At 38.8% G+C, this 27,385-nt stretch overlaps 1 protein-coding gene across 3 annotated transcripts in view; it reads right to left on the bottom strand.

Annotated features, from left to right (window-relative positions):
- The window catches only part of dock6 (dedicator of cytokinesis 6), a 36,374-nt gene extending 26,255 nt beyond the window's left edge, over positions 1–10,119 (bottom strand). For all 3 annotated transcript variants that reach the window (XM_087809958.1, XM_087809959.1, XM_087809960.1), the window contains exons 1-10: positions 9,934–10,119; positions 6,607–6,691; positions 5,066–5,244; positions 4,798–4,866; positions 4,540–4,666; positions 3,025–3,237; positions 2,462–2,547; positions 2,330–2,396; positions 1,902–2,051; positions 129–209 (exon numbers count right to left, since the gene is read on the bottom strand). In XM_087809958.1, coding sequence (XP_087666084.1) covers positions 129–209; positions 1,902–2,051; positions 2,330–2,396; positions 2,462–2,547; positions 3,025–3,237; positions 4,540–4,666; positions 4,798–4,866; positions 5,066–5,244; positions 6,607–6,691; positions 9,934–9,983 — 1,107 coding nt within the window. In that variant the 5' untranslated portion in view covers positions 9,984–10,119. The remainder of the gene's footprint in view (positions 1–128; positions 210–1,901; positions 2,052–2,329; positions 2,397–2,461; positions 2,548–3,024; positions 3,238–4,539; positions 4,667–4,797; positions 4,867–5,065; positions 5,245–6,606; positions 6,692–9,933) is intronic.
- Between the last annotated feature and the right edge of the window lie 17,266 nt (positions 10,120–27,385).

Raw genomic sequence — 27,385 nt, 5'->3', positions numbered from 1 at the left:
TCATCTGCCATGTGAAATTGCTAAAGAGAAGGGCAAATATTACACGACAGTGAGACATTGTTGGGTAATTTTCATGATAACCCATGAACCTGGCACATGTCTTTTTGCTGAGGCCGGCGTCAGCTTACCTTGGAGGAATCGGATTCCTTCATGACCATGTAGGGTTCGCAGCACTCTCCGATGTCGCCCTGCTGGAGCACTTTCTCCAGCTGAATTCATAAAATTAAACAAAAAAAAACATTTACTTAGCCTCACTTATTAAACAAATGAAGAAATACGTCGAAGGCCAACTATTTTTAGAAAGAGATTGCACTCCATTGCATCAGGCCACTGTGAACAACCCTAACACTTTGAACTATACACTAACTTTAGACCAGGGGTCACCGACCTTTCAGCAAGTGAGAGCTACTCCAAGTGGCCACCGATGGGTTTGTTACACACTTCTAAAATAACATTTTATTATGGATGATAAATGATCGTTTGATGTCTGCGTTGGTAACCCCCTGCTTTAGACTAGTGGTACCCAGAATGCAACCTGTTACGTCAGGGTTGTCAAACTCAATCACAAAAGGTGACAAAATCTTTAAACGGTATCAGTTGAAGGCCTTATATATATATATCGCTTGATAGCATATTTAAATATATTGTAGCAAGCTGCAGTCAGAGACGGCAAAACTCCTTGACACACTTTTACAAAAATGGGGTTCATTTGAACGGCAGATAAACATATGCGCAACCACAGAACTTGGTGGGTAGAACTAATTATCCGTCTCTCTTATTGTGCAAATGATACCCATGATACCCTTCTCCACAACTCTATTTAGTGACGGCCGATTGGTCGCTACAATACTGTAATTAAATTCTACATCTCAGTTGCTATGTCAACAGTGATTAATTGGCTGGGCGGCAAAGCATTATTGGAGCTCTGCAGGTCACCGCCAATGACAGGGTTGTCGATAGTGATGGGACTTCTAATGCACTTGTTACGTGTTTTTATCTTAAACAAGTGAAAAAATTAATGGTCAGTACTTTTTGCGGATTTCGTTTAATACAGGGGCTGTGTCTCAAATCACATACTAATCTTAGTATACTAGAAGTTAGTATGCATCAGTTTAGTGTACTACTAACTAGTACGCAAATTCTCCACAGATAGTACGTCTCAAATCAAACACTGAAGCTACACACTAACCGGAAATCACATGACAGCTTCTTCTTCTACTTCTATTTAACGATGTTTCAACCAGCTGTTTGAACGCTATCGCCACCTGCTGGCAGCACGTTTTGCAAGTTTGGAAAAAGAAATAAAGAAAAGATATGAGAATCTAAATAATCGCGAGATATTTAAGCTGGTATCAGCAGCAAAGACGTGTTTATCCTCCTACTGCTGCTGAAAATACACCTGTAAGTATATGCATATATATGCATTTATATATGACGTAACTTACGTTTAAAATGTCACTAAGATGGCGGCTGTTTAGGGTGGTTAGTGTCCATCGAACCATACTCAGTTTTGTGGGCGTGTTAGTACGCCAATTTAGTGTGCATGGCGCACTAAATTTCGCATACTAAGAATTGAGACGCACTAACGCACTAAAAATACTAACTTTTAGTACGCTAGTATGCGATTTGAGACACAGCAAGGTTTTTTTTTTACGTTTCCCCCATAATAAATAAAGGGACCACTGTATACCGGAATGTAGATTTCGGATTGCAATATTGAAAATTGAAATTTGGAAACCCAATTTCCAGAAGGAGAAGTCCATCTATCATCATATCAACATGAATATATCATTTATCGACTAACCATGCGGCACATAAAATGCCTTAAACACCTTAAACAAACTGTAGTATAGACTTAAAAAGTAAATGCATTGTTGTTCTGATTTAAGCGGCTTCTGTACCTTGATGACCAGGAAGATGTCGGCAGAGGGATACGTGATGGAGAAAATGGCCGAGCGGGCCAGAGTGGAAATGGCTATGTGAGGCGTGTGAGGTTTGAGCATCCCTTTCATCTGATCCGAGTTCAGGTCGAAGTAGAAATTCTCCGAGATCTGTCGGGGTGAGGGTGGGGTGGGGGGACAATGAGATAAAAGGAGGGGGTAAAAGGAGGAAGGGTGGAGGGAGTATGATAATGAAAATGCACATCAGGGAATTGTTAATTCAGTTTGGACTGGGTGATCGAAACTACAATATCACTTAGGCCCTTGTGAGGCCCGGGAAATCCAATAAGCCGAGCATGAGCTCAGCATTACGCAAGCGGTTTAACAGAATCAAAGTCACCGAAGTAACTTGATTGCACGAAAGAAAGGAAAAAAAAGATAACGCATACCTTCTTCTTTTCCTTGACATCATACAGAGCGACCGATCCAAAGATCGGCTCGATTTCTATCTCGAACCTAAGAAAACATGGTTTTAAATGAGGTTTTAAAAACAGATTTCTGGGGGAAAAGCGTGAACTCACTTCAGAGACAGACACTTGACCATTATCCTCTGGCCACAGTGTTCTTTGGGCACTTCGGGGACGGAACATCTCTCCACGGCCTCGTCCTGTCTCGCGGAGAATAAGGTCATGTTCGAGACACATTTCAGCAGATGTCATGGCAACGCGGCAGCAAAGAAAGGCGAGTGTGTATGTTGTGCACACGAGGAAAGACGGAGGAAAACTGGAGAGCGAAAGCAAACATCTATAAAACATCCATCTTGTTTGGGGAAGTGGCTCAACTTAAAACACACAAGTTCGGTCTCTCTCAAGAATAAAGCTCCTTTTTTCGTGGTCTAGGCGTCATTTTTATTGAAGTATATTGAATGGATTTAACATTTCGAAACGAATCATATTTTTATAGAAACGTTTTTTTTAAAGCATTTCATTATCGTTATTAGATAGTTTTAAATTCAACCGTTCAATATTTTGATCTACTTCCATAGACCTTAATAGAATGAATGAATTAGTGGAAAATGTGTATTTTAAATGTAGTACTTGTTGAATGAACAAACACATTCCGAAGTTCTTTCACACACACACACCTCGTCAGGAGGAGGGTAGAGGCCCAGCAGGTCACCGTGGCGCCCCTGCAGGCGGGCTTCGGTATTGCGGTGGTCCATGTCTTCCACCGCCGTCCGCTCCAGCACCGACGGCAGGAGGGAGTCCGGCGACGAGTTCTTCAGGTCGAAGATACTGGAGGCCCAGCTTCCCCTCGGGGTGTCGTCCAGGGCGGTCGACTGGCGCTTTGCGTCATCCTGGGCGCGAGCAAAAAAGATGAGATCATTCGCTCGTCTTCCAGACGCTGATGTCAGCTCTGAGAGCCGAGCACATTTGATATGGAGGGATAATTAGTTTCGGTGAACTTTTCAATATTGACCAAGTATGAAAAGGCAGGAAGAATATTGAGAAAACTTATGGCATGTTGACCCTTAAACTAATTACTTGACTGGAATATTGATTGTCATGTATCTTGGGAATCAATCAACAGCCTTGTAAATGTACTGCTCGTTCACCAAGCTGTGGAAAAACGAGTTTACATCTAATTCAATTCATTCTTCTTTTTTTTTTTTTCACTTGGACAGTGGTTCTCAACTCCCGGTCCGAGGACTAGCACTGGTCAGTGAGGCATTTGTTTGCCGCACAAGCAAGAAAATACATGTAAATATAACTTTTTTTTCAGGACACCATATCAATATTCAACAGCACTGTTTTTGATTTTGTTATTTTGCTTCAGTTTATCAACATGTAAATATTCACAGGGTTTGTTCCTTTTTGTGTTGCAATTGAACTTCCGGCCACTAGATGGCATCAGTCATTGTAAGTAAGTAATATTTATTTATATAGCGCTTTTCGAGACCAGGGTCACAAAGCGCTTAAATAATCAAAACAATACTCAAAAAAGTACATACTTTAAAGATCAAGATAATACTGAGAACAACACAGGAGTTCCAGAAATTCAAGGAAAAGCCTGAACAAATAGAAACGTCTTAAGATGTTTCTTAAAGGAGTGAGTAGATCCATCAAGCGCAAAGAGAGAGGAAGATCGTTCCAAAGCTTAGGAGCACCAGCCTGAAAAGATTTCTCTCCTCTGGTCCTGAACCGTGTTCAGGAACCATAAGTAGATTCTGATCCACAGACCTCAGAGCCCGAGCTGGGGTGTAAGGCTGGATCAGATCAGTGATTGTGTCCTCCACAGCTAAAGAAAATACAGAAAAAAGGCTGAGGACAAGAGGATACAGTAGACTCCAGCTTTAAAAGATAGCTGTTGTTTTGGTTGTTTGGTACAAATGGATTTTTTTGCTGATTTAGAATAAACCTGTGATTTTTTTTTTACACATCGAGACGCTCGTTTGAGTCGAGTTCACTGGAAAAAATGAACTTGTCAACTAGTAAAAAACAAAATCCACATTATTTATTTATACTCTTTTTATCTGAATTTTGGTCTGTGAATATAATGTCAAAATGAAACCGGACTTTGGTTTAAAAAAAAAAGTCTTTACTTGTCGTTCTTCATTGAGTTAAAATATTTATTTAATTGATGAATCGTCTCCGAGTACCTGTTCATCCTGTCGCTCGGCAGCCGCGGCCACGTCCAGTTCAAATGTCTGTTTGACCAGCCCACGCTGTCTCTCCCTCTGTCGCTCCGAGCTGTGGGGGGTGTAGGTGGTGCTGTAGTGCTGATATCTGCCACAAGAAAACAACAACAACAACAACGTGACGATGGTGTACGCGTCACTCACGAGAGCATCGGCCCGGAAATTAAACAGCCGATCAAATGTGAAACGTGTTTTAATTGAACAAGTGTCAGGACGTACTTTCTTTGGATGACAAGCCAGTCATCTGTGTAGACTGACAAGGCGTCTCTCACCCGGGAATCCAGAGATCTACAAGAGGAAACACATTAATATTTAAGCGACGCTTTCATTAAACATTTATGCTCTTTCAGGGAAATGGAAAAAAAAAAAAAAAAACCTCTTTGTTCTCAGCAGTCACGCAGTTTGTCTCCCGTTAAAGTCGTTTTAATCCTCTTAAACATGTGTTTTATATAAAGAGTAAAACTGCTATATCAGCAGCGGGACTTACTCCTCTTCCTCGGGGAGCGGAGGCTCCAGAGTAGTACACTCTTTGTCCAGTTGGTGGAGCACCAAGTCATCCTGGGGGAACTCTGTGAGCTGTCGGAGGGGGCCCGGCTCCACCCCGGGAGCATGGCTGCTCACATATTCCTCGAAGTCCACGGGTTCCACGACCTCGGTCAGCGGCAACTGTCAACATTAGATTATCGTGTTACAATGACGGGAGATTTTAATCAGATTACAGGGATTTAACAAACTGCTCCGAGAGGCGCTGGACATGGACGACACTGGATTATAAACCGCATTCAATCCCACTAATGAAGGTTTATTTCAATTGTCCAAATGATTGACATCATATGGCACTTTATAATTAAAGTGTTGCCCTCTTGACCGAGTCATGTGCGACTATAATTTTTGAGTGGTTAACAGCATCAACTGTTTATGTGTTTGTTCCTTAATAAAATTGGCTTGTCTGACTGTTTATCACATGTCTGTCTACTGATTTGTACTCACTACTGATTAAATATTGTCACTTTTTTTACCATATCGATATTAAGCAGCACTGCATTGGCTTATATTTTTTTCCATTTATTTGGCTCTCAACTGAAAAAATGTTTTATCATATTTTTTTATGGTTTATATTCAATAAAGTGTGTGTAAACTATATATATTTTCATTTATTTACATCACCATTCAACTAGCTGCAAGATAAAGTGCGGCCCATGGGCCACATGCTGCCCTTTAACTACATTTATTCTGCACTCATGAGGTCAAAGATCATGTCGAAATGCCTCTTATAGCCAAGTAACAATAAAAAAAAGCAATTCTTTATTTCAACATAAAAACACCACAGGATGCTTCTTACAACCGTCACAACATAAAATGTGGCCCCTGGCGAAATCTCATTGCCCACCCATGCGCTATATGGCAGCGGTCATTACTTCCTCTGCATCTTAAGAAACAACAAAATCCTGAAAGAACCCAGCAATAACTGAGGACAAGAGGATACAGTCGACTCCAGAAGCTTTTAAAGATGATGTTTGGACATATTTTGGTTTCAAGACAAAAGTCAAGAGTCGTGTTTTCTGTAAATTCTACAACACCAGAGTCTCGACAATACTACAAATATATCCTTGTTCCTACAGTATCACAATATATCGCAAAAATTGTATAATTTCCCCAATATCGCCAGATTATTACCATTAAAAACCCCTACCGTAGGCGACCCTGATTTGGAAGCTAGCATAATGTAACAAAAATAAAGATGTATATGGATATTAGTCATATTTCTGGAGGCACTTTAAAACAATTATACTTTGCCATTAGTTTGTTTATATCAAAACAACTTCCTCTATTCTTAACAACACATCCCTTAGTCTCCTTTGTTTCCATCAACAAGGAGGCTGTGCAGGTGTGTCATGTTTCAAAGCCTGATCACATTAGGGAACGCAAGATAATCTTCAACAATTCAATTTAAACACAGATGAGTAATAACTTCAGGTACCATGTAATAACAAGACGTTCCAGTATGTATATTTGTGTGTGACTCACTTGGTGGTGATGGCCTCGTTTTTTGGACAGCTGTGGAGAGCCATATTCTCGAGAAACTTGTTTTCGAACCTCAGACGCAACAGTCCTGGAAGAAAAAAGAAAAAAAACACAGGTAGGTGAGATAGTGATCTGAAACCAGTTTTATAAGAAAATAAATGCCACCATGGAAATTCCCAGGGTTTTACTTTCTTGTTTCAACCTCTAAAAACCAGACAGTTTCACATATGAAGTAAAACAAAGGTTGTCACGAATCTGTCACCGTCTTACTTGAAAAGAAAGACAGTACATTTCGATGACTAAGTTTTACTTAAGATGCATGTAAAGCTGGAGAGCTATAGAGATAACTATGGAAAAGCTCAGCTCACAATTTAATATTTGAAGCATCTACCATAATTTAAAAGTTCTGTTATCTTATTGGGGAGTCGAACTTGCCCCTCAAGGGATTATCCCCATGGGATCTTGTCAGGTGATGTTGGCCGTACGGCATTCCAGAGTGCTTAAATCTTTCAAAGAAATTGACTATAACAAAATGTTTTACTGTTCACACAGTAGCGTGAAAGATGTTAGTTTAGTGATTCATTGTTTAATGTGTTTTATTAAGTAAACGTTTACATTCTCTGGGCGCGACCCACAACGGTGAGAAGCAAAACCTTTCCAAATGTAGATGTGTGACTACAGAACACCATTTAAATCTGAGGAAAGAAACACTGTCTAAACATAACATCAAACTTTTGAGGACAAGTTGGTGAAAACAAAACTTGTATTAAATGTAATTGCTGTGCTTATTGGAAACAGGAAGTCCTTTTTCTTTTTAACCACTCTGACAAATTGTTTGGCCTCGTTTTGTCACAAACTTGCACACAAGTTTTCTCCGTTAAATAAACTTAAAAGACTTTAAATCCCTTGGTCAGTTGGAAAGTTAAAGTTGAAGCAGATATATTTGCTCTCCCTGGTGTCCACCGGACAGTTTGTTATTGGTCCTGTAATGGCTTCCCTGTCAGTTATAAAGCGCCGTTGCTCGCAGTGATAATGAAGTTGGCAACTGGTCCGAAAAAGGCATTCAAGGGAATCTCTAAGGGAGGCGTTGAGTTGGCTCTGAGGAACGGGAACTGTGCCAGACTGCTGTATCTGGCCTTCGTGGACGAACGGCAACTGGGAGGCTTAAAGAGAAACAAAAAAAAAAAATACAACCCCTTCACAAAGACAACAAGCAGCTGCCTCTCTGGAACCACTAAATACATGTTTCTTTCATAAACACAGCTGCGAAGGCTTCAGAATGTCTTCATGTCACTGGACTGCTTTGAATCATTTTAGATTTTCTGCTTCGTATTATTTAGGATTATCCTTTCATTATGAATTTGACTCTCACATGACCTTAAAGGGATAGTTCACCCACAATTCACAAGTTACTCATTCTCTACTCACCCTTTTGTAGGGCAGGGTATCAGTGACAATACCTTTACTCTGATACTCTCCCTGAACAATACTTTCTAAACCAATTGTCTAAGATCAACTCTAAGTGACATTACACACAGTACAAACCTTGAGTTAAATTTGAATTCAATTTGAATTTAATTACATTTCTGATTTGGTAAATTTCCACTCAAAGCTGTTTTCTTACAAAAAAGAAAACAAATATTTCCCAGTGCAAAGTAAACCTTTCTCTGAATTTCACTGCCTCTGTCCACAAGTTCTTTTTAACATGTCTAGGTACCTTAACTTGGAACTGAAAGCCGAAGAACGTTTCGATACTTGGTGCTACTGAAGCATTTCGGTCGGCGCCACAAAAGTACCAACGTTCTATACCCTTTTTTTTCCAAATAAGTGTTCAGAGAATTTTGAAAGTAATTTGTGTCTTTTTGGAGTTACAGGAAGAAGTTCAAGTTCATATGACGACTGTGATTGGCGCTTACTTTTCTTGCTCCAAATAGAATACTTTTTGAAACCTCCAAATACCTCCATACTGTTCGTATGTTATGTCCCTCTTGTATTGAAGCCTCGACATTAGAAAAATAATAAACAAGTACATATTTTAAGCTTGTTTGTCGCAGTGGATCCCATTCTCTCAGTAGACGGATACGCTTGTGTCAGCGCGCAATATTTACCCTGAGACACTGGGATCTCCAGCTACAAACAAGCTTAAAATATAGACCTAATTAATATTTTTGGAAATTTCAATTTGTCAAGTCGAGGCTTCGATACAGACAAGAAGTATTTGGATTTTACGGTGTGTCTGATTGGATGAAGAAAAATTCAAGTCCCATTAGTAACCGACATATAAACATAAACATGAAACTACTCCCAACCCTTTAGTCAACATGAGGGTGAGTAGAAATTTGAATTTTTGGCTGAACTATCCCTTTAAGACATGGTCCTGACAGCCTGTTAAAAAAAAAAAAAAGTAAAACAGGAAAAAGGAAAAGCCATCGACTCTAAGGGCGACAACCAGAATACATACTTCCCACCCTTTTCCTGCATCCGGCTCAACACAATCGTCTCTCAACGAGAAGACCAGGGCGAGAGAATCTCAGTTTTTAAACGTAAATAAACAAACTGAAGGCCACATAGACAGACAATGGTATTGACAAGATTCAGACATGTTTTGATCAGGGATTGTTGTAAGTAAGTAAGTCATTTTCATTTGTATAGCGCTTTTCTAGACCAGGGTCACAAAGCGCTTTAACAATCAAAACAATATTCAATAAAGTATATGGGTAAGATAAAAACTGATAACACAACAGGAGTTGCAGAAAATAAAGGAAAAGCCTGAACAAATAAAAAATGTTTTACTTGTTCACCAGGAGTAACACTTTAACTTAAAATAAATATAGGTTTTATAAATGCAACACAGAAGTCACTAAAACCAAAGGCTAATAATCCAAGAGAGACTTTCACTTTTACAGTGACTTTGTTTTTTTTCCCTCTGGGATCTGATCTCAGTATTGACACAACCAGAACTTCTACACTGACTAAAGACGGAACAAGTTTCCTTAATAAACGTGTAGAAACAAGCAGGTGATCGAGGGCCGATCACACTGAACGACAATACAACAGTCGTGACACATTAGCTCGTCATGTTGCTGGAGCTACCAGGACGGTTGGTGACAGCGCTCTCGCGAGACTTCCAACAAAACAGCCAATTAAACTCATTTTAAAACGACTGCGGTTCGTCGTCGCTAACGTGCTCGTCGTTCCCTTTATGTTCGGTTTATTCTCGACAAAAAAAAAATGGTGGAAATTGGGAGTTTATCGAGCGGTTAGTTTCGTCGAGTCCTAGCGCCGCGGCTACAGTCCAGCGAGGGTCCAGTTCAAACAATAACTTCTCACCGGTTTATTTTGTGAGCGAACGCCCTCCTCTCGTTGACGGAAGAAGTCATGGCGGTGGCTCCATGGAAGGAATTACAAATCTCTCGTGGCTCACTTGTGGAACTTCTTCTTCTTTTCCTCCCGACGAGAGAGTGTGGAGATGAAGGGACTCTCGCTTCCTCATCCACGCTGGGAACCTGGAGCACTGCGCCGTGTTCCTCCTGGCGGCCGGGAGCCGCATCGCCACGTCAAGGTCGCCCCCCCGGCAATCACTCCAAGCGCATCCGCTTGCGTTTCAAAATAAAAGAGGACGTGTTTAAATCTGCTGTTTTCTTAAGATATACAAGTTTGAATTCGTAACTTACATTAAACCCTAGTTTGTTTAATTTGTGACCCTGGTCTTAAAAAGCGCTCTATAAATATAAATTACTTATTTAATTTCTTATTAATCGTTGGTTTCCGTGTCTCATGACAGCAACACGTTTTTGTAGATATTGATATATTTACTTCCGGTTTGATCGTGTTCAGTCACAAACAAATAAACCAACGTAGATCGATTTTTTTTTATTATTCAATAAATACATTTAAAAAACAACTTAAGTTGATTAAAGAAACCTCTTTCGGGATTAAATCCCAAACACAAAAAATAAGACTTTAATCAAAGAAATCAGTTAAAGACCTTTTTTCTATTGAATCAACTTTTTCTTTATTAAAATCCTTCTTTTTTTTATTGAAGCAACGTTTTTTAATTACATTTTTTAAAGAACATTTTTTAAAATTATTTTTATTGAATCAACGTTTTTTTATTGAAATATTTTTTTTGTGGAAGCAACATTTTTTTAATGCATTTTTAATGAAGCAACTTTTTCTTTATTGATTTTTTTTTTTTATTGCAGCAACATTTTTTTTTTAATGTTTTTTATTGAATCAACTTTTTCTTTATTGAAATATTTGTATTTATTGAAGCAACATTTTTTTAATTAGATTTTCTTTCCATTATTATTGAGGAAACTTGGTTATTGGCTTAAATTTTGTTTCATCTAATAGAAGCAACTTTGTTTTTGATTTAAATAACTTTTTTTATTGAAACTACTTTTTTTATTGAACAATAAAGAAACAAATCTACCGCCATAACTCCCACCTGAGCAGTTAGAAAAGCTCTAACTGCCTCTTGGACGTAGAGAAGTTTAGTTTAACTTGTTTTATGGATTTGAGTCATCACTCTTTTTAAATAAATTATAGTATGGTGCCATTAATGTTTGGCATTTAAAAAAAAAAGTCTGACATTAAAAAATGAATCGCATAAACAGTATAATAAATCATTCAGACTTTTGTCCTCCCACACAATTGTGTGACTCAGCATTATATAAATTAATCACTGAAGAGGCCAAATGAAATATACATTTAGTAAAATGCTGTGACAGACTCTCCTCTAATCTTTCAGGCTAAAATGAAAGACATCAACACTTTCCCAGCCTCCAACTCTAAGATAGTGTTTTCTCCTTGATGTTCTTCATCTTGAATCTATGTAATGTACCTTGGGAAAAAAAAAGATTTGAATTTAAATAATTGAGATGGAACAAATGAGATTTTTACGCATTTTAAATGAGGTTTAATGTATTTTGTCAAACTAATAAAACTATGTTTTATGTTGCAATTTTTTATTTTTATTACTAAAAACCCACGGAGCTCTTCTAAATCATCAACACCCCCTTTTATCCTCCATAAAACTTCATGTTTTAATTGTTTGTTGTTTGGGTTTATCCAAGTCATTAGTGCTGCACCAACTGAGAAAATGTATCTAAAATAAAAAGGATCATAAAATATAATAAACATTACTTAATGGTTACTTGGATTCCAGCCAGTAGAAGTAGTCATTTTGGAAACATTTTTTTCCCCTTTTGTCCCAGCTACTTGGGGAGAGAGGCAGGGGACACCCTGGAAAGCCTAGCCAGTTGACTGAAGGGAAACGTAAAGGTAATTGGATGATTTATCAGGATGGAAATTAATCATTTTATTTATGGAACGCGGGAGGAAAACCTTGAACTAAAATAAGTGTGAAATCGGGAATGAAAAATGTTAAAGATCTGTTGATGTCAATGCGACTTTCTATGGGTAAATAAAAGGTTAAAGTCAAATAGAATACATATCAACGCCACGTTCCTAAACACACACACACACACACACACACACAAAATGCCATGACCATCCCCGAACAACAGGCGGCGCTGTTGCGCCAGTATCCCAGAAAGCGTGTCAACAGGGAGCGTTTTTTAAGCTCCAGTCCTCAAATTTGACCTCTACGAGCAGCTAAAGCTACAAACTCTGTTAGCCTCGTCCGTCTCACCGTGACGTCTGCAGACTTTTTCGAAATCCGATCCTACCGTCGACGCCACTTGTCGTGCGAGCGACCTGCCATCGATTCTCCAAGAAAAGAATGTGTGTATTTTACATGGTTAAATCCTAGAGGAATCCTAGTCCCACTAATAGACAACATGTCAGTTTATATCTCACATTTCCCTCCTCCACGACCACACATATATATATATATATATATATATATACGCCCCGACCATAAGGAATTAATTCAGCCATTTTCCTGCTGCAGCCACCATCACCCCCCCCCCCTCTCTGCTGACTGCCTCTTGTAGTATTCAGCACCCAGGAGAACTGCCGCAGGTACTCCTGCCGTCTGCTGATGAATTGCATTTAAGAGGGGAGTAAAAATAGAGGAGGAGAGACGGGGGGGGGGGTTGAAGGTAAGAGTTGACCTTCAATTGTCAGAAGCAACGGCTGGACAAGGACATGCATCTTTTTTTTGTGTTGAGCATCAGTCAGAGGCCGCGTCCCAGGATGAGTATAAATACATCCTGACGTCTACTCTCCCTTCGTTTTTTGTTTTTTTTTGGATTGTTTGACGCTCCGTTTTTTTTTTTTTCTTCCAAAATGTCTGGAGCTCCAGAGAACGGGTGACATTGCAGCGTCCTTGCCTGACTGGAGGAGGAAGAAAAAAACAAAACAAAACACCACACCTACTATCAGAACACATGCTCGCCCCCTTCTGTCCTGCACCTTCCTGCCTTCTTTTCTGCTCGTGGAAGGAAGGCGTTCAATTTCTTGATCTGCACTATTGTTTGAGTGCCCAGCCCCCCACAGCAGTGAGACCCCCCCCCACACCCCACCCCCCTTTTTTTTTTTTTTTCTCTTTTCCATCACGAGCTCTTGCCAAAGAACAAAAGAGAGAGTGTCAGACACCACCCACTAGATCTCTTTCACACTAAAGGCCCCCACCTCAGTTCCAGATGGGGTCGCCTTTTTTTTTTTTTTTTTCAGGGGTTCTCTCGACCCCAAGAGTGGAGGGGGGCCCCCCTCAGCTGCCCCCTTCTTACACCTGCTCCGCCGCCACGTGCCCGTGGTCAAGGCACGCCCCCCCCCTCCCCCACCTTCTGACCCCCCACCTCCACCAGAGAGCCCTATTAAAAACCATTAACCACTTTTATAACTGGGGGTCCGCCTCGAGGCTGGGACAGCTTTAAAAAAAAAAAAAAAAAAAAATTGCTCAAGATTTAAATTTGATCATGAACAATTTTTTGCTCGCTCAGCAAAAAAAAAAAAAGAAGCCGGAATTACCGACTGATAATTGTAATCAATAATGCTAATTCAACCCCCCCTCCTCACGCCCACCCTCACCACCAGATGCTCATTTACAAGTCATCGAACCCTAAACAGCTTCAGAAGAATCTCAGCGCCGACCTCCGACCCCGACACGACCTTCGCCCTCCAGGGACAGAGAGAGCGAGGTGCAAGGCGAGCACATCTGCTACCAAGACAGCTGTTACGTCTCCACATGCTGATCTGGAAGGTCCTCCGTCCCGGAGCAAATAAACCGAATTAGCCAGCAGGCAGAGAAAAACCTCTTAGTGTTCGCTACTCCATCAACCTTGACGCCACATATCGCGGTAATCAGACGTGAGTGAAAAGGCTTTTTTTGTTTCTCTAATTCCTCTTGTTCGGAGCCTCTTGACGAATAAAGATGAGGCGTTTGAATCAAACCAGAGCCACGTTTTATCTACTTTATTACCGGCGTTCATGTTTTTTTCTTACTTCCCGAGTTAATTAATCTAATGCTTTACCCCCCCCACCCACCCACCCCCCGATCCTTCCAAAGACCATCGGACCACTATTACGGAATTGGCCCCAGAACCGCTGAGCGAAGGAGGATCCGCTCCACTTTCCGCCGGATAAACAAAGTCATTTTAGTGATTTATCGAGAGGATCAAGAATGATTTGTGGAATAAATAAAATAAAAAAACAGTAAACACGAACGCTTTTAACCGTTACTTTGAATATTTTATGAGCTGCGAGTCAAAACACGACTTTGTTAAGCATGTTCAGTGGTTAGCGTTAGCATCTGGCGGCGAAAAAGGTTGCCGGTTCACTTCCAAATGGACGACAATAGGCGTCCTTTCTGTGTAGAAATGGTTGCACTAAGACGGTGCATACCACTGCCAAGGGGCGAAAATCAAGCATGAAATGTCTCAGGCTTCAAGTAGTGATATAGAAAATTATGATAAAGGGGCAGAAATTCTTCTTCTCTCTGCTCCTTTAATAATAATAATAAAACATATTGTTTGACTCGCTGAAAAGTACTGTTGTAAATAGTTTAATTAAGTAAGTAAGTAAGTAAGTAATATTTATTTATATAGCGCTTTTCCAGACCAGGGTCACAAAGCGCTTTAACAATCAAAACAATACTCAAAAAAGTATATACTGTACTTTAAAGATGAAGATAATACTGAGAACAACACAGGAATTCCAGAAAATCAAGGAAAAGCCTGAACAAATAGAAACGTCTTAAGATGTTTCTTAAAGGAGTCAGTAGATCCATCAAGCATACATATAAAGATAGTTTTACTACAGTTGAAAAAATATTTGGTCGTGGTGGAAAATTCTGTGATTGTACTTCTATGATGACGACAAAAAACAAACGTGTAACAATGTGTTATTATTAATAGAAAAATGTGAAACAAATTAAATCAATAAAAATGACTACAAATGAAGGTGAAACAACAAAAGACGACCTTGAAATAAGTACTAGTAGGTCAGTGATGCAACAATTATCTTCTTTAAGTCTTTTAGAGATGATATGAGAAGCTCAGTCAACTTGATAGACGTGGATCATAAAAATAAATACATAGATATATAGTACAAGGTTAAAGGATTAAATACTTTAGAACCTGAGGACCTACGAATTAGCAGATTGAGCTTCTGTTTTTTTTGACACAATTTCTCCAATTTTTCCATTCGATTATCAATAAAATGGTCTCCACCTTATTTTGAAGGTTGTATCCAGAGGACCCCAAATTTCAAATAGTGTATCAAGATGCTTAATGCTAACCAAAGCTAATAGTTTACATTCTGGTCTACAACTATCTTTTAGCTTTAACTACACAAACTGATATCTTCAGCTGTAGTAACTATTTTCAACTCATTTTATATGTTTAGCAGCAAGTAGATCTTACATATCTCTCCAGACTTTAAGGCGAGCTAAGTCGCTAGTACATTGGACGAAAGCGTGTCATGCTATATATCGCTAATCTGTTGAAAAATGCGACATAATTTACCGTAAAAAGCAAGATGGAGGATTATTTTCTTGTTTTCTAAGGGACTATTTCTTGTAGAATATATGTATAATATATTAGGATAATTATCATTAGTATTAATATTTCTTTAATATTGATTTGGAGAAGGTTTGGTGTGTAAATAATTCTAAAAAAACAACAATATATTTTTTTCTAGTGCCTGCAAAAAAGAATTTCGAAAATAGTCGCAGTATTTCTACTCAAGGTCTCTGATGGTTGATACGAGGATAAGGTAAGGTAAAACTTTATTGATCCCTCAGGAGGTCTCCTTCGGGAAATTGTTTATTGTTTTGGATGACTTGTGTGCAACCAATTTTTTAACAAACCTCTTAACTAGGAAAAACTCGGTGGTCTCAGTGGGTTTTTTTTTAAATTTCATATAGAGCGTGTGAAAAAATGTTGGTAATTACCATTTTTCTTGTTTTTCTAAATAAGTAGCTGAATAAAAATCAAGACTGTATGTATTTTTAATTTTTTTTTATATTCTACATCTACCTATGTTTTCTCTAAGAAAGGTCTAGTTAGAAAAAATTTAGGGCCTAAAAATTTTGATATCTTTTTGTGCTATTGTTTATTTAATAAAAAGTCTTATTATTTATTTTCAGATGTTTTTCTTTGACGAATCTAGAGCGAGGCAGTGATTTGATCATCATTGATTTCATCAATAGTTTTATTATATACAGTATTTCCTGACTTTTTTTCATGTCGTCACTTTTTTCTGTTACAAACTGACCCGGGGCCCCCCATCAGGGACGAGAAGAGTCATGTGGCCCTCAAAATAATAAGAAGTTTGGGGACCCCCCCCCCCCCCCACGCTCTATATGATTAGTTTTTACCGTTTTTATCTAAAGGTCTGTCAAGAAAAGTCATCATCAAAGTAGGATTTAACTATTTTCTCTCCTTATTATTTCATCGTTTCTCAGCCGAAGAAATGCCGATGAAAAGACCGAGCAGTTATTGATTGATTGATCGGTCGGACGTCACGCAGACGGAAGATTTAAGAGCCGCCACACTTCCCCTCGCCTGCGTCGCACGCCTGGCCGAGTCCGGCGTCGTTGTCACTCACTAACCCGGATTTATGGAAATTCCGCTTGCTGCCGTCGCACTAAACACATGCAGATGTATGCATATAACGTCCTTTTTCCTCGCGGTGCTCCACGCCACACTCTTCTGAGAGGAAATGACTGAAAACGCCTGTCACTGCTACCCCCCTTCCCATCCCACCATCACCCTCCTCGAAGGTCCCTGAGGGTTCCAGCACCCCAAAATCAATTGAAAAAGAAAGAGGACCTCGGTGTGGTCGTCCCCCCCCCCCCCCCCACCCCCCTACATCTGTCGGGGAGGGGACGGGGAAAAAGGAGGGGCTGCACTCACAGGTCCTACCAGGGACAATATCACTCCATCTGTCATGAGCTGGTTTTCGTCTCCGATGGGGATGAAATACAAGGCTTACGAATACATCTATATATCGTTTACCCAACGCTCCATCTATTCCCTCAAGCATACCAAGTGGCTTTTTTTTTTGTGTGTGTGTGTGTGTGTGTGTGTCTCTGATTGCCTCCCGCCCACCAGACAGCACTTTGCAACCACCTCGCAAATGATGCTTTTAAGCCAAACAACACATTAAGATGAATAATTCCTGTAAAAAAAAAAAAGAAGAAAAATGGGTGTGAAAACTAGCCTCGATAATGTACAACGGCTTGGAGGAGGAGAAAAAAAAGGTAAGATGCGATGACTAGACGGCTCTTTCATATTCAGATGGGGCTGCTGAGTTGGCAGGATGGGTGTGGCGCCGGCGATCATTCTTTCAGCCGTCGCAGCTTTGTGACGTTTTTTTTTTTTAGTTTTTTCCCTTTTTTTTTTTTTTCACGATCCAATTAATCGAAAACGAAAAGCCGCGTCCGGAGGGATGGAGCGACGACGCCCCTAACAACGGTGATTGAAAGTCCACCTTCTCGCCACCATATATATAAGAGCACAAAATGGTTGGATGGAGGATGGAGGGAGGAGGGAGGGAGGGGAAAAAAGGAAACCAAAAAAAAAAAGAAACCCCAGAGGACCATCATGCATCAGTCTCAGCAGCAGGTATAGCTGCAATCTCAGTCATTCATATTTAATTCAGCAAGAGTTTCCGGCCAGACTAATGTGCTATTGATTTCAATTCTCCTATTACAGAGGCGAGGGAGAGAGAGAGAGAGAGAGAGAGAGGGGGGGTGCAGAGGGAGGTGGAAACAGGAGAGGAGCAAGATGGAAGAAAATCTGGGTACCAAAAAAAAAAATCGACTTGGGCGAGTATGGATGAAAAGATGAAAAAGGAGAGAAACATTAGAATAACAAACAGCTAAACAGACATGTTTGTCTCCCGGTGTCTGTTACTTTGTCGACGGCAGAAAAGAAGGAGGGAGAGAGAGAGAGAGAGAGAGAGGATGAGGGGAAAAAAAAACAAAGGGAATGTCTGAGGGTGTGTGTATTTAAGGTCGTTCCCTGGATACCGGCTGAGACAGGACAAGATGAAAGATTAATAAGCCAGGTTTTATATATATATATTTATATTTTAAAAAAGGGTTCAATCTGGTTTCTTCGCCCACCGTCGGCGATAATTCTTCCCCTTAAGAAAAGGGCGAAAGGAAAAACACAAACAAGCCACAGGGTCAGCGAGAGTGGGGGGGTGGGGGGGGGGGCAGAATATAAAGCATAAACAACAACAAAAAAAAAAACAACATGACAAGAGCATCTACTTCAGAGGCTTCCTCCCACCAGCCTGTCGACTCTAATAATAGCCCAGAGACAAGACGTCCAGACAGACAAGAAATAGACGAGAGAAATCCAGAGAAAGATCACCAGAGAGAGGATAAACCAAGGCCTTCGACTAACTGCTTTTCTTGAGAGAGAGAGAGAGAGAGAGAGAGAGAAAAAAGGAGGCTAATTTAATTTGGGATTCCTCCTAAAAGCAATGACTTCCTTCTTTTTTCGCTGCCGCACACGAGCCTTAAATTGCCAAAAGGAAAAAGGCCTGGCGCAGAGAGCGCTGAATGAAGCAGACCTGAGGCTGAATCATCCTCCCCATCCCCCAAGTACACTGTCATCATAGTGTCACTCTCTCGCCTCCCATCCCTGCCACACACACACACACACACACACACACACACACACGACCGCTACATCACCACAAGGCAACAGGCACGCCACTTGATACAACACGGAGGAAATCATGGGAGGAGATCAAGCGAGAAACGAGAAGAATTCAGCGAAGCGTCGACGGCGTTTTAGGAAAATTAGCGAAGAAAGGATCACGTTTGGATGATCAGGGAGTAGAAATTGCAACCACTGGTGACCATCTTCAAAGACATATAATTATTTAATTTATGTTCCATTGATTATCTCCATACAAATGGGTTGTACTTGAAAAAAAATATGGTATTTCCTTCTGTAACATTAACCAGTGACTCATTTCGTTCAATTTCTCCTCAAAAAAACAACCTTTAAACCAGTGAAAATAGTTAAACACAAACTCTATATGATTTATGTTTTACTGTTTCATCTAAAGGTCAGTCAATATGACATTAAGCCTGTGTGTAGTACAAAAAAAAAGGGTTATACGCACAAATTCCAAACACTAATATTACTCAGAATTTCCACTTTAAAAAATAAACATTTCACTACTAAATGGGAACGTAAATCAAGGCACAAAAAGAAAGGCGACATCGTTTTTCACAATGACAGCTCTTTACTTTTCGCATGAACCACTAAGTATAAATCTGTACCTTTGCTTGGGAAAAAAATAAATGTAATTATGGGAAAAATTTTGTTTGGATCTTTAGTTGAAACTTATTTTTCAAGACTGGCGCAGCTAAAGTGCTGAACCGTCCGTCTCTGGCTCGTGATATAAAGCTACATAATCTCGTTTTGATTCATTATTTCTATAAATATTAATTGAAATAAACCTTGCAGCATCTTAAATGCACTTGTTATACCAGTGTTTATGGTGTTACTTCTTTTTTCTTCCCCATGACTAAAATGATAACGTTAAAGAACCATCCTTCTTGTATTGGGTCGGGTGGATTTACTATAAATACAATTAGACTATGTTTTTTAGTATTATTATTGTGAGAAGCAAATATTAATCTCTATCAACAACTTTTTTTAGAATTTCAAGTTCTTCAGGTACAAACTATCGTTCAAACCTGCGCGCAGAAGTCTGAACAGAAGCGTTGCAAACCTTTGTTATTGAACAAAAACATTAGATGTTATTCTATTTATCCTTCTTTTGTCTCATTTAAATACCATTTTTGTGGAGATGGGTCAAGTTTAATAGAAGAAATCTGCATAAATAAAAGCTAAACCAATTATATTCTAACTTAATCCATCATTAATTCAATTATATTGACTAACAACTATAATAATTTTCTCTTTAATTCACTTTTATTTTGTCGTTGAGTTGCTCTACAAGTATATTGAGGTGGCATCTATTTTTTTTCTCTCTGAGGCAGAAACCTCAAGAGAACTGGACTCCTGTGGAGCTTTAAATTGAAAGTTTGCAACCATTAGATTGAAACTATTAATTGCTACATCCTTGGGTTTTATAAGGTATTATACTTTTAAAGTATATACTTTGTTGAATATTGTTTTGATTGTTTAAGCGCTTTGTGACCCTGGTCTGGAAAAGCGCTATATAAATAAAAATTACTTACTTACTTACTTATGTATCTTTAATATCCAAGACTGAAAGCTTGAAATTACTACAATTGTCAATTCAATCCTAATTAAAAACAGTACAGGAAAGTTGATAATGTGTTTTTAAAAATCTAACTGGAGAGTTTTAGTTAATACAATCAGTTTTATCTTGATCTTTAAAGTATATACTTTATTGAATATTGTTTTGATTGTTTAAGCGCTTTGTGACCCTGGTCTGGAAAAGCGCTATACAAATAATAATTACTTACTTACTTACTTACTTACAACTGTTCATTATCGATACATTTCTTTTTTGTTTTACCCAGAAATTGCGTTCGTTTGATCGTAAATACACCGGCGTTGGGTCTTAAAAGCGTTTAGTTGCTGCTGAAATCCAACGTTCAGATCTGGATCCAACACCGACTGCTGGATCAACCACTGGTGGTCGCTCATGAAATATAGACGCAAACATTTCACCTCCAAAGGCTTCTGACTGAAGGGCAAACATTTCCTCCCCACTTCCATAACAGCTCTCATGTATATGTAATGTAAATCCGTGCTGACGGCTGTGAAAGCCGAGCTCTAATTTCTCCCAAAATACTCCATGTTGGCAGCGGAGCATTCCGAGGAGAAAAAAAGTGCCAGCTCAGCTGAAAACACTGCTCATCAGCGCTGGCGGAACAATGAGGAAAAAAAAATCATCAGTGAAGTAACAAAAAAAAAAAAGAAAGCTTTTAACTAGTCGCAATACTTGATCCTTTTTGATATAATCACGTGAAATGGGTGCTTGAAATACCCTCTTGGGCGACAGGGAGGATTCAGCTGCCGGGGGGGAGGGAGGGGGGGGTCTTTAATGAGGGGTCCGCAATTAAGCCCATTTATCGGCATTAAGTGTGAACCGTAAGTGGGGTCGAGTCAGTGGACGGACCTGCGCCGCTTTTGTGTCACGAGAGCCGCATTTACCCGAACAACAAAGAGGGGAAAAAAAACACAAGCACCTAATGACAGAGACCGACACACAACCACCATCACCACCACCTCCTCCTCGTCCTCCAGAAAACAAACGCCTGCCGAGGCTCGGTTTGGAGTCACGGCTTCGCAGAAGGCAAGGGGGGCGGAGCTAAGGGAAAGGCTGACATCGGGGCACCATCTCTCCATCCTCTTATTAACGCTTAACGAGTGCTTTGCTCATGCAATATTCATCCGGGCTAATATCAGCCGAGCTCCAGGCTCAGCCTTATGTAAGGCAATTACGGGAAAAAACCATCAGAGAAGGCCCGAGTCCAGGATCTGGCCGTTGGGGAGAGAGTGAAGGGACGCTCGGATGTACACGTTGTCTAAATGATGATATTTAGAGACAGAATCTGTGGCAACATGTTCACGGGAAATATCCATCCATCTGAATAGACACCTCATACACGTGCAGCCCTCGGACTACATTGACGTGGCCCCTCAATAGTTCGGAGTGAAACGATATCATGTTTTTAGAGTAGAAAAAAAGTTGATTTTACTCTTGAAACTGTTTTTAATGACAAGTTAAATCCAAAGTAGAACTTGTTCATAGACGTATGTGCTGGTTTACAGTACACTTACAGTACAGTGTGCAGATTTACATCAGGGTAGTACTGTCTTAAATCAAACTCTAGTGCAACTTCTTCTTCTACTACTTTTTTTTATCGCTGATCGCAACCAGTCGTTGGAACACTATCGCCGACACTTGACAGCGTTTTTCGCCAATTGAAACAACTTATTAAGTTGTGTTTTATTGTGTTATTACAGTTGTTGTGTTGTTTTGTAGTGTTTTCTGGAGACATTTACACCAGAATCTACTCTGAAGACTTCGGTTTAGCGTCATCGACGTCACTAAAATGGCGGCGGTTAAGGGTGGAAAGTGTCCATTGATGCACACTCAATTTTTTCTGGCCATTTGAGCGCTCATTGCACACTACATTTTCACACACTGCTCATCGGGACACACTCAAAATTTTAAGTGCAGTGAACTTTTTTGGCACACACCCTTAATCACAGTATTTCATATCCCTTAAATTGTTTTGTCCAGACCTTTGTGATTTATACTCAAATAAAATGTGTCTAAAATAAACAGGAATAAACACTTTGGCTTCTTTAAAAAAAAAATTAAAAAAGTAATAATAATGTCTAATATCGTTACTTTATAATTAAGATTTTTCTTTGTTGTTACATCAGTTTTTGCCAACATATTAAAATTACTTTTTCTAAAATTAAATGTTTTTTTTTATCATTATAAACATGTAAAACTATAAATTAAACAGTTCTTTCAGCTTTAAGATGCAGCTTATAACAGAGTAAAAACAACATGTTTTGTCATAATAGTTTAAAAGTGGCTGCATTCATGTTGCGCTCATGAGCTGAGAGTAAAACAACAGTTTTAGACGACAGAAAAACTGTTTTTATTCTAGTACAAGTTAAAGTAGAACTTCTATCTTCTACATTTCTTCACAACTGTTTCGTTCAAAATTTTTACAAATTACATTTTTTTCAAGTCCTTGTAACATGAGTTTTCAAATCATATAGATATTATTATCCAAAGAAGAATTCACAAGGTCAGTGTCAACTGTAAAAAGGCTGAATAAACGACAGTTAGTCCATTTTGGAACAAGACTAGTACTTTATAAAATAATTATTTAGAAAATGTTATTAAAAAAAAAGTTGAATTATTTTGATATTTGCTATTAAGTAAAATTAAGTTAGTAAATCTTGCTTTTTTTTCAGGAAATACATATTAAATCAGCCAATTTTAGACAAGTTTATCATAGTGTTCGTACCATTATAACGTGGCACGTTGGAACAAAATACAGACTCTTGAGATCCTACATCTTTAGTCTAAGTATTTATCTAAGTATTTTCTTCACTGGTTCTTTTGTCAAGAGTTAAGTGAGTCAAATAAAGAAGACCAGGTCCAGGAATCAACAGCAGAGGCTACAGTAGCACATGCTTGTGAAAAAGATTGATTTCATCGCACACGGCTAGTTTTATGGCAACGACTGGCTCTTCTTCAGGTGCCATTATGACAGCATCTTCTTCCACAACTGTACTTTCATTTAGTTTCAACTTATTAACTTATTAATCTAAATTAAAAGCTTAAAATTAAAACAACGAAAATATAAACTGCAATATTTCAATGATGCTTAGTAAAAAATATAACTGTATTTGGTTTTGGGTCAATATTTAAAGAACAAAAATAACTTTATATATTCTATCATGGTTTGTGCTTAAGAAAATGAATGATTAAAATGTTTTAAAGGTATTTCATTTATTGTAGTTGATAGACGGAAAAGGAAAAATAAAAAAAAAGGGGAACAAAAATACTGATGTGAGGCAAAATAAGTTAAAAAAAAAGATTGGATTAATGCATAAATGATAAGTTCAAAGGGCAGCACTACTAGAAAAAAAGTTGAAGAGGCATTGGTTGAACGAATGAAAACACAAAACAAAACAAAAACTCAAAATACTAATCCAAGAAAAACATTTTCTTTCGCTTGTTCAATACCTAGAATACAAATATATACAATGTATCCAATCATTTTAAATACGTTTTCAATGCATTTTGACAATAATAAAACGGTTACACACCAACTTTGTTATAAAATGTTATTTAACTAACCCATCGTTGTTATTTGCTGCATTTGCTTTTATAATAAAAGAGTGAAAAGGTTATTTAAAGTTCTCATCCATCCAGCTAAAGCCCCTGTAAGTCAATACGTTTCCGATTATGTTCCCAGCGATATCATGGAATCGGGTGATAGGAAGCGTGCGACCGCGGATCAATAAAACGACAAGGAGCCGGTGTCAATAATAAAAAAAAAACAAACTATTTCCTCCCTCGCAGTATCTCTCCGTCTCCGCGGCCATCTAAAGGTCAGCGGGAAGATGACGAACGTCGACGGTCTCGTCAACAGACAATATTGCGGTCTAACTCTTGTGATCCGGTCCACACGTCAGTAGACGAGCGCTTCCAAAAAAAAGACTAAGCAAACACTGATTTACGCACCCACGCACCAACATCCCCCCCTCCAGGTTAAGGCCCTTTGGGGGTCTGAGCAGAAATAGGTCATTTGTCACACATGAATGTCCCGGGGCAGGGAATGCATTATAGATGAGTCCAAACAGCATGTCTCAGTGAGCACTCAGCACAGTCAGGGACCCAGGAGGAGGTGGGCCGAGGCAGGAGGAGGATCAACTCCTCAGGACCGAGGATATGCCCGGATGGATGTGATAGTCCACAACAGAACCGACCAGTGCCGGACACTTTCAGAAGAACACACACTTGATTGACTGAAGAGTTTGTTTTTGGACAAGTCATGAAAACTTCAGTTTCAGCCACTGAAATACTGATACTTTTCAAAGCAAAAACTTTGACTTTCTCTTTAGAACTTCTTCGATTTGAATTATCGACACGAGCTTTATTCACAAGTCAAGACGTTGTTTATGACAACGTGGTCGAAAAAGTTATTCGTCCAAATCGGTGATTCTGGGTAAAAAAAGGATGACATTATTGCTTCCAACGTAAGAGTCGTTACGTAAAAACAAGATATTTCGATTTGAATGAATCAATACTTGTAGGGTTTCATTATTTCTACTTAATGTCTTTTCCTGCCTTTTTGTTGGTTTATTTATATATACATTTTTTTAAGATTATATTCCTTTTTCTCCCTATTATTATTTCCACCAACACTCTTTTTATATAAAAAATTAAAAATGTTTGTTGCATTTCATTTGAGTCGTTCAAATGTATCCATGATGCTATAACATTAATAAAAAATAAAAAAAACCAACAACAAACATGTTGTAATTGCGACTGTCGCTACTTTAAAACATTTTTTTTAAATACATAAGAAAACTATCCTGAAACTCTCATATCTTAAGCGGTTTTAGTTAAATATGATACAACTAAAATACAATTTCATCGTCAGACCAAGACAACGTCTTCGTTTCCGTAGCGTTTCTATCAACGATTGTGTACGATATTGAAGTAGTATCTGTGAAGATATTTCGCAGATTTCGGTCAAGAGGCGGAATTCAGGTGGGAATATCATTTTCTGGAAGTGTGTGTCTGAATATATGTGGATTTATGTTTTTGTAAGCTGTAAGTCATGTTTTTAATTGGGTGTGTAAATGACTTCCTGTCTCTCTGGAGCCAGCCCCTAGTGGACACTTGATGAACTGCGTTTTTTTCACCCCTTGGTAACCCATATTTGAATCGTTCCCATTTAAAACATCCCCCCAAATGTGTGCGAGAAATACTCAGAATACTGATACATAAGTTTGATTTTGTGTGACCTTTGAAGTCATGATACACAAAACCCTTTTCCTTTAATAAAAAAAAAAATGTCTCAAGTCTCAATTATCCGGAAGTATTAGTGAAGTAATATAACCAGTCAAAGGTCAAATGATGGCTAAAGTCATGTCGTTCGCTGTGTCGGATCTCATCTTCATCATCGTCGTACACAATAGATAAAACGGTCCGTGATAAGAGGCCGGCTGACATTAATGTCAATCACTTTGTATGAAAGCGCAAAAGTAAAAAAAGCAGCTAAAAGCCTGGATTTCATTGGATGAAACGTCACAAACACAAGAGAGAAATGTGTGTCAAAAGTGAAGGTTAATTGATATTTAATGAAGCAAATACAATAATGAGGAAGGAGTGACGAGATCCTCGGTCTGCAGTTTCATCTGGAATGTTTTCATTAACTATGTATGGTGAGTGATGTGTTGTTTAAAAGTTAAATTAAAATAGTTTAAAGACACTATTTAGACTTTAATTCTTAAATCTCTGAAAGAAAATATCATGATGGAGAGAAACTTTAGGAAAACAACTCCAGAAAATGTGATAAAGAATTGATAGAAAAAAAGACAAGAGGTCTCACATAATAAATGTTGTGAGGGTCCATCAAGACAAATGGAAGAAAGCACAAAGAAAAAATATTGAATAAATATGCTGGAAAAAATTAAAAACATTTACCACAAAAACCAAAAAAAGGCCAAAAATCAACGTCTAGAAAAAATGGTAAATAATGTCGGAAAACTAAAGTATGACATCCGACGGGACAATGTGAACGCAAATAATTGTTGCCCAAGTGTTTAAAACTTTATTGGAGGCTAAAAAAAAAAGTAGAAATCAACCTATTTTTACCACAAAAACTTGTAAAAAAGGCCAAAAATCAACGTCTCTGAAAATAAAAATATAATAACATGCAAATATGGAATTACATTTTAAAATGAAGACTTAATAGTAACTGATTAATGACTAATAAATGTATGTATTTATACTGTGTATATATTTAATAGTCTGTCAGGGACCAAATGGACAAAAGAAGGACAAGGGAGGGGAAAACAAAGACGTTCAAGAAGTTATTGAATAATACTTAATAAAAAATGTTGGTAGTTAGTTGTAGTTAAATTGTAAGTTGGTCGACATGATTCCACATGATTCTCTTTTTTTTAATTCACCTCTTGCCTTACATGGGCCAACAAAATACAGTTTAAAAAAAACTACGTGAAGGACCTAGGGGCCCCAATTCCAGAATTGAAATGAACATTCTAAAGAATAAACCAGCAAGTAAGTACGTTGATAAATATTTAAAACTCCTGGTACAAATCTCGACTGTTGTTTTCCTGTAACTGTACTGTAGATGAAAACACATATATTTTTTGGAGTCGGTCCACGGACATGTGGACCTATGATACAGAGCGAGACATAAATAATTTCACTCCCAGTCTAATTTGTTATTCCCGTGTCTGCACCTGACCCTGCATCTCACCATCTGCCCGACTCGGGGAAGAGGTGCTCGCAGCAGCATCCTCCTCGCTCCGGTGACGGAAGCAAAAAAAAAAAAGCCTTTTGTTCTCCAGGAACTCTGAATCTAATGATGATTCTCTCGTGACGCTTGCTTTTTTTTTTCTTCTATTTGACAAAGACAAGGGGCTGGAGGATCGAAAAATGTGTTTTTAAACCAGAGAAGAAGAAGAGGGGCCGAGAGAGAACCAAGCGTAGGGGAGTCGGAGACGACGAGTCAGCCGTCTTCTGCTGCACCCATCTGTTCTGAAAGTGCAGGTGGAGTTCTATTCACTGCTCATGTGAGGAGGAGGGTTGGGTGGGGGGGGCAGGAAGAAAGGAA

Source organism: Callionymus lyra, chromosome 15 (genome assembly GCF_982586985.1).
Source record: "Callionymus lyra chromosome 15, fCalLyr1.hap1.1, whole genome shotgun sequence".
In the NCBI taxonomy this organism is placed as follows: Eukaryota; Metazoa; Chordata; class Actinopteri; order Syngnathiformes; family Callionymidae; genus Callionymus; species Callionymus lyra.
This window is presented reverse-complemented; position numbering and strand designations above follow the sequence as displayed.